Source organism: Aptenodytes patagonicus, chromosome 5 (genome assembly GCF_965638725.1).
Source record: "Aptenodytes patagonicus chromosome 5, bAptPat1.pri.cur, whole genome shotgun sequence".
Lineage (NCBI taxonomy): Eukaryota > Metazoa > Chordata > Aves > Sphenisciformes > Spheniscidae > Aptenodytes > Aptenodytes patagonicus.
This window is the reverse complement of record NC_134953.1, coordinates 38,189,889-38,197,875: the sequence shown is the minus strand read 5'-3', so window position 1 is coordinate 38,197,875 and position 7,987 is coordinate 38,189,889. Positions and strand designations below refer to the sequence as shown.

Sequence of the window (7,987 nt, the reverse complement as noted above, 5' to 3'; positions counted from 1 at the left end):
AAAAGGTCATTTCTTTATAACTGAACAGGAGAAGAAAGTTTGTGATGAAAAGGTTAATGATGGAATCATCAACGATATAGGTGGAAGTTTGTCATCTGGTAACCAGAAACGGTAGCAAAAAGTTTTATCATGTCCTCTCTGAGCAGCACTCCAAACCGAACATGCGGGGTTTGATTGATTTTTCTAAGGATAATTGTTCAAGAAAGTTTCCTTTCTTGAGGATCCCCCACAGAAGGATGGATCAAGGATCCCCCCACAGAAATATTGTCTATGTCTTGCACCCATTTATACAGCAGCTGCTGGAAAATGAGCCTAGTTCTTCATCTGAAGAGTCTGACCACAATAATAGAATGAAGTGAAAATGACCCAAGAAAAAGAATATAAATGGTGTCATTTTCGAACCCTGCCGCTGGCCTCTGGGAGAAGACAGAAAGCAAAGCAGAAAGCGTTGGCAGGCCGAGCTCCCGCAGCCCCAGCAGGCAGCATCTGGGCACAGATTCCTGGCGTGCAGTTGAAGAACTCTTCCCAAGCTCCGGGGAGGGAACTTGCAAAACTTCTCCAGCAAATCTTCAGGAAGGTCCTTCTTCTCCTTTCATTCTGCTGTCATTTCCCAAGCTTCTCCACCCTCAGACTTGTCTCACTTTTTGGCTATCAGCCAAGGAGTTTGACCCTTGAAGTGGCAGACAAATGGTTTCACATGAAAACGGCCAGGCAGAATTAACAGTCATCAACAGTGACAGCAACCCAGTTACAGGTTTTAGTAGGGATGGACCCTGAAACTAAACTGTCAGATTCAGGGTGGTGCAAACCCAGCTTCTACCGTTTGGGTTTTTCTTGAAATGCAAGGCACTCACGTTTGGGAAGAGCAGCTAATCAGTGAAGTTTCACTGACTCGCAGCCTCTGGTTTATCCCCAGTGGCTGATGAGATCGTATCAATATGAGGGGCTGTAGGAACAGCAATCTGAATCCATCTACTGCAGTTTAAAAAAAACCAGGCTGCGGTCTGCAGCAACCACAGGGAACGTGTGTCACCATTTTCCTACCTCTATGACAGGTGAGTGGTTATCTGACATACACTTTTTCCCCAGTGCTAGATAAGCTGTCTTTCGTCTACTATACTTCAGTGCAACTGCTGCAAATAACCTCGGGTCCTTTCCCTCTCCCTGTGTGTGTGCCGCATGAGGCGCTGTGTTTTCTTGGTAGTCAGCTGCGCGAGACACTCGTGACTCAATGCCCAACAGAGGCAAAACTTGGAGAGGCACTGTGGGATTGCCAAAATACCCACACACGCTAGGCACCGTCTGTCAGCGTTTAGTGCCACAGGCTGAGCTCACAAGAGCATTTAGGTGTGCCACTCCTACTTAGGTGCCTGCTTCCTAGAGAAATCTGTGGGAATTAGCTACCTCAGTGCCCTTGAGAATCGGGTCTAAGAGCTTTCTTCACAGCTGAAGTCTATCAATCCCTTTTGCCAAGATGCAAAAGGAGCTGCTGGTTTGCAAGTGAAAGTAACAATTAAACAAATTTTCAAGTCAGTAGACTCTCCTCCAAAATATCATTCTCAGAAAGGTTTTTAAAGTGCTTTTTGCTGAATTACGTTCAGCGTTTTAAGGGTACACCAAAGGAAGCATTAAACAAGTCTCAGAAGGTCATGAATTCTGCCCACAAAAAGCACCTTTAGAGTCCAGCAGCTAATCTGAAGCCCAACCAATGCTATGAACAGAACGATCCGAGGTAACAGAAGAACAAGGTAGTAAGGGTGAGAGCATGTGTTGACACTCTGTGTGTGTGTCTGTGTTTTGCTGACAGAAAATAGCCAAGCCCTATGGAAGCTGCGGCACCAAAGTTTCTCGTGGTTTGCAGTGGTGTAAGTCAGGAGCATCTCCACTGATAACAGAAGAATTATGCTGAGGCAAAGCTGGAAGTAAAGAAAATCAAACCTCTTTTGCTCAGACTGTCCCTCCTCCCCTGCTTCTTTGCTGACATTAAGTCTGGTACTTTCAAGAGTTCTGGCAACTGCATTTCAAGGTCCCCTGTGCCTCAGGCAAAAGCTTTCTCTCTCACAAATAGAACAGTCGAAAACCAGCCCAGGAAATAAAACAGATAGAGTATCATCTCGAGACTCCTTTACCTTTCAGTAGCTGTGTCAAGACAAGGTAACAGATGTATGCTTTGTTTGCTTTTAGATCAGACAAACCCAAGCAAAGACAATCCCATGCAGCGCAATCACAAATAACAGTTACAAAACAAAAACACACTACAGACACCAAAGGGAACAGGAGGCATTGGCAGGTTCTTCTAGGGCTCTGTAAGCTTTTGAGGATTAAACATAGCCAGCCTTTTTAGAAAGGCCTGAAGCCTTCAAACTACCTACCTTGTGGGCCAAGTGCTACAAGACCAGAGTAGAAATTCACCGCTGCCGCTACTATAACCTTCCAAAACCAAGGCTGCCATCAGTATACCTGGTTGGGTCTTTAGTAACTGTTTTGTGTTTAACAGGTATGTAACTAAAACACCAGAGTTGTGTGGCATTCCTTTAAATAAGTGCTGTTCCAATTAGCTAAACTTCACAGCTGCAAAGCCTTATAACGGAGCTGGGTCTTATGTTAATGAGGTATATTACTGAGAAAACACAAGAATCCCTTGCTGCTCTGCAGTTCATTTTCTTTCTGTGCCATTTCAGCTCCAGTACCCCAAGCATCTCACGAAAACATCATACACGGAAAAGTTGCATCCAAAGGACAATGTTGGCATGAGAAGAAATGGTTGTAAGTATCATGAACTGGTTTAAGTTGAAAGTTGCAAGGAGTTTCCTAACTGCCAAAGCAATCTGAGTCGGGAACAGCCTGCGGGACAGGGCAGCAAGGGACACAGGGGGGTAGAAACCTCTCTGGTTTTTAGATGAAGTTCAATAAATTTCTGAAGGGGTGAGGTGCCCGATGGAGTGCAACAGTCAGGGGCTGGGCTTGGCTCCTTGGGCAGTCCCTGGCAGGCCTTTTCCTTTGCATACAACAGAAGCGCATCTCTTACGCTGGTGTTTTACTCTGAAGGCGCTAAAAGGCTGTATGGAATCGGTTGGAAAAAATAACTAATTAATAGTTTGTAAACAGATGAATAGTTGAGTACAGGGGTTGAATAGCTGAGTATAGGAGGTGGTTGGTGGTAACCACTTCAGCTGGCACAGGTGTAGCCAGGAGGAGCGGTTGTGAACACAGCCTGTGAGCCATATGAACAGCACTGCAGGAACTCTGGTGGTAAAAACTATACAGGGACGCGGTGGGAGAGGGTGTCCTTTTGTAGTGGCAGCATTATGCAAAGAGCAGGACTTCAGTGGACCAGTCTAATCAATGAATTACCGCTTGTGTTTCTCCATTGGGATCTTTAAATACTGATAGCTTCTCTCTATCCCCCTGAAACTTCTGGGTTGCAAACTTCTTTCCCCCTTACGTGAAGGACCAAGGAAAGTGGACATGTTTTAGGGAATAGATTTAGGCTTCCACTCCTTTGCTCATTTTCTAAGAAAAGTATATTGTGATGTTCACTTTAGTCTGATAGTATAATTTTTCTTGATGGGTATTTTAGACTTGAGACATTAACAAAGGTAGGTCAAGAAGGACAATTAAGATGTACATATGCAAATTATAATGACACGCTCTGCAAATTTGCACGTGACCTTTGGTTAACATTTAAAAAAGGCGTGTGGATTGATTTATCTAATAAACATCCATTATGATGTTATCAAGGTATTCTGCCACATGCTTAATTTTAAATGAGGCTTTAATTAAGCTACGTGCAGGCCTACAATTTAGAAGGATGTTAGAATTTCTTGCCGACCAGGGCTCGTTGTCATGAGGGTTATTCCAGCTCGTGGGAGGTGCTCTATTTTATTTTTAGTTATTATTATTTTTATTTATTATTATTTCCAGCTCATGGGAGGTGTTCTATTTTAGCCAGAGGCAAGAGACCAAGAGATTCTCTTTGTACATGCTAACTCCACAGCTCTTGGGGAAGGTGTTACCATTCCTGCACGGCCAAGGAGCGGCCGCTAGAGGAGCTGGCGGGGGGCTGCGCTTGGCTGTCTGAATCTGGTCATGAAACAGACCTGGTCTGATAATTATTAATCATGGACTCTCTACGTTCCCAGTGTACAGTAGCTACTGTGAGTTTTTCCAGCAATACCTTAATTTAGTCACCACAAAATTGTTAATATTTCACTTTAATAAAAAATACATGATGTTGTGAAATAGTCTTGAATTATTCCAGCTTGAAAAATGAAAATGACCTTTAAATCTATACAGGGCAGTTCCTTTGGGCACTTTTAATGCAATAATTTAGTAAGTTCCTATATTCATCATGTGTGCACAAATATCATGTAAATATTACAGCTGTACTCCATGACAAAAAAAGCGTAATGCAGACATAGAATTATACAGAGAACTGACAAATGGGGAAGAAGGGAGGTCTAGTATTTTCTGTACAAAAAATACGCAGCTTTTTCATAATTTGTAAAAATGCGTAACTGTCGGAATTTCAGAGAAGAACACTGTATAAAAATAAATATTCTATGTACAATAACACACACAGGCCAGTCCAGGGTTAGAATCATCACTGCAAAAGAAAACATAAACGGGTGTTAGTGACAATTCACTAACGATTGTTAGTGACAGCTCAGCAGGGGGGGAAGGACCACTTCACGGGATGGAAAGACAGTGGGACAGCATTAGGGAAGCTGGCTTGGGGGTCTCCAGGAAGAAAAGAAATGGTGCTGGGTCTCAGCAGAGATCCTTTTCACTTCCCTGGGCAGTGAGGATGGGCGGTTTGATCCGGGCTGACTCTCTACCTCCGCTTTCTTCCTATCACTGTGGCTTGAGTACTTGGCATTAATGCGCACAGCAGGTACTGAAGGTGGGCTAGACCCTGAGGAGTGGCAGACGGGTCTATGGGAACCTCAGAAGGGGACTCCTGAGGCAGCTGAACCACCAGAAACAAATTTCTGGTTTGGAGTGGAGGGGACAGGTACTTACACCCCCCTTTCAGTGCCAGCCCAGAATCGAGCTAACAGGCCTGTTCCCTTGGAGCGGGGTCTGCCCCAAGCCCTGAGCTGCAGCCCAGCTGCCAGGCCACCCCTCAGCAGGAGCACTGGGGGGTCTGGTGCTGAGAGCTCCGCGGGGGCGTGCAGAGGCACCGACCTGCAGCTCATTCACTCTGCTGAAAGCAAGCCGTGAACCTCTGCCCCGCTCCCACCAGCCTCCCGTGGCACCCGGGTTACCTGCGGTATGCCGGCTCCCAGCCTCGGGTGGTAGAGTCGACTATGTGGCAATCTAATTTTTGTGCAAGTATTGGACCACTTCAAGGCCAGGGAGCTCAAAGGCCACAAGTACAATTCTCTCCCTTTTAGCCTATAAAACTAAACAGCAATATACAAACAAGGGAGAGTTTTGCTTGCTGCTTTTCAGGGGTATGGTCCTGGAAATCCCATGCATGCCTCCACACCTCTTTTGCTCTTAGCCAGGCTCATTGAAAAACATCAGCAGGACCTGCAGGACTGCCAGCTCAGCACAGTCACAACACTTCCAGGATTATTTTACCTTATTCCAGCAGCCTTGAACTGGAAGGCCGTCTTCTCCCTGCAAAAAAGACGGATGAAATAGCAGTTTAGGACACAGAAAATAGTGCAGAGAACAAGGAAAGAAGGAGTGGGTCAACTATTACAGCTGCAACAAACAGTCTGAACCAGGGCTGGAGGAATAGTCTGAAAGATATTCCTCACCCCTTTGGAGTGACCCAGACTTCTGGCTGACATAACCAGTGTAGCTTGAAGCAAGGGCCGGGGCTGAAAAGGGGTGTTGCCTGCAGGCTACGCAAGGAACTTCTGTACACGAGGTCCATAGGCTCGTTCTCATTCCTTGCTGAGGAAGGTGTTTAGCCAGGCTTCCCTGAAGGAAGGAGGGAACACAGGAGGTCCCATTCAGCCAGAAAAATATCGCAGGAAGTTGGCAACGGAAAGCACGAGATGGCTGGTCTATGTCCTCGGTCTTGACTCCGTAATGCTGAGGTTCTAAGCAAACCCCAGAGGCAGCATTAACCTTGGGTCCTGAGGAGGGTCTGGAAAAAAACTCCGTTTCCTTTCTGCCCTGTTTGTTAAAGGCTTTGCTTTATCATGTGAGAGATTGCCCAGCTGTCCCCTCTTGCCTCTGAGAAGATCCTGCTCCAGGGAAATTAGGAAGGCAAGAAGCTGGGCAGACCCTGTGCTGGTTGAGGATGTCTCAGCTGACTCCCTGAGAGGGGGCTTTTGCCTCAATAAAGTCAGTGAGATTTCTGCGAAAATCCCCTGGCACTTCTGCAACCCTGAAGTCTTGGGTTACACATCCCAAGGTGGGCATGTGATTATTATTTTTTTTATTATTTTTTTAACGTTGAAGAAGGCTGATACTTTAAGGGCTGTGCTATTAAAAGACTGAGACTATATGGTTGGGAAATGCTTTTGTGAATTACTGCCATTAATTTCATCTCAGTGCAGCCCTACTTGATGTGAGAAAACAAGAAATTATGTCAATGATAAGGTGCTCTTGAGCAGGAGATAAAGTCACATGTAAGGAGCTACACCTCTGATGTGAGAAGTCAAATACTTCTGCTGCGTGTGCACGTCAGATTCATGGGCTATTGCTATTCCCCAGGAAAACTCAAGAGCAGGGAACAAAATTGTACAACGCACAATGCAGGCACGTCTTCATTCAAATGACTCGGTTCTCACTTCTTCAAGTACTGCGTGAGAAATCTGCAGTGCATATCATCCCATTTGAGAAGGGGGAAGGAAAAAAACAAACAGAAAAGCAAATGCACAGTAGTATATTGAGAAATAGACTACTTAAAGGAGATGCACTTTCAAGGGACTGATGAAGTCAACGTTGCCACAATGCTACAACCGTACTGCTTTCTGAATGCATTTTTTAGACTGGTCTCCTTGTGATATTTCCTCCCCCTCCCCCCCCCCCATGTGGAAATACTGAGTTACGGGTTAATTACTGGGTAAATTGTGGTGTTCCCATTGGTACATTGGTGGTGGTAGGAATGACTGGTGTAGTGCATTGCAGGAGGAGATGGGAAGTTAGGTGTATGAAGGAATGGGAGGCCAGGGAGTTATAGCTTAGGGATCAAAGGAAGACCAGGGTCACAAGGAAGTGTTTGTTGCAGGAAATGCGACATGCTTATTAGAACCAAGTATCTCCTTCCACATATCTCAGATTTGTAAAGCATTAGTTCACGGCCTCCATAAGTTACACACATGGATGTGTCAGCTGGATGCTAAGCTTTTAACCTAGTTGCATCAAAAAACATGCTTATTCACATTCCCAAGCTAGCTTGCATGCCAGAACACTACATATAAAAAAATAATGGCATCTGTATTTCACCAGATTTTCTGGCAAGTTTCCCTTAACAAAAATAGGTATGAAAAAAAGCATACGTTCTAATATGGCCATGCGGGGTGAATCATAACTGAGAGCAGAGACAAAATAAGAGAGGTAGTCTACCAGGGCACTGGGAGAATCCTTGCACCTGTGAAATCAGGTGCTTTATTCAGCCAAAACTTACTCCATAGAAACCTGGCTATTATCAGTGGGAGGTGAAACACACGGCTCAGTGTTTTTTCTCCTTTGTGGACTGTTCTGTGCAGGTATTACTTCACCTGTGGGACTGGCAGAAGAGTTTCTTTCTATTACCCAGAATTTAAGGAGCAGCAACCGAGACTTTACAAGTAGTCACTGTTACAGTCACTGCCCCAGCAACCGAGACTTTGCAAGTAGTCACCGTTACAGTCACTGCCCCAAAGAGACAATGGCAATGCAGAAAGGAGGGAATGCTGGATGGAAGACTAATGTCAGCTCTTCACAAAGGTCAAATAACAAAGGCTTTTAATGGCAATTTCAGGGCTGGTTTCCTCAGGAAACTAAGAAAACCTTCCAAACTAAATGTGGCTTTTTTCTTTGG

The 7,987-nt window shown here is 45.1% G+C and overlaps 1 protein-coding gene across 1 annotated transcript in view; it reads right to left on the bottom strand.

The window, feature by feature from the left end:
* Positions 1-472: 472 nt before the first annotated feature.
* Positions 473-7,987, bottom strand: part of COL13A1 (collagen type XIII alpha 1 chain) — a 97,831-nt gene continuing 90,316 nt past the window's right edge. The window contains exons 45-46 of the mRNA XM_076339410.1: positions 5,587-5,625; positions 473-670 (exon numbers count right to left, since the gene is read on the bottom strand). Coding sequence (XP_076195525.1) covers positions 638-670; positions 5,587-5,625 — 72 coding nt within the window. The 3' untranslated portion in view covers positions 473-637. The remainder of the gene's footprint in view (positions 671-5,586; positions 5,626-7,987) is intronic.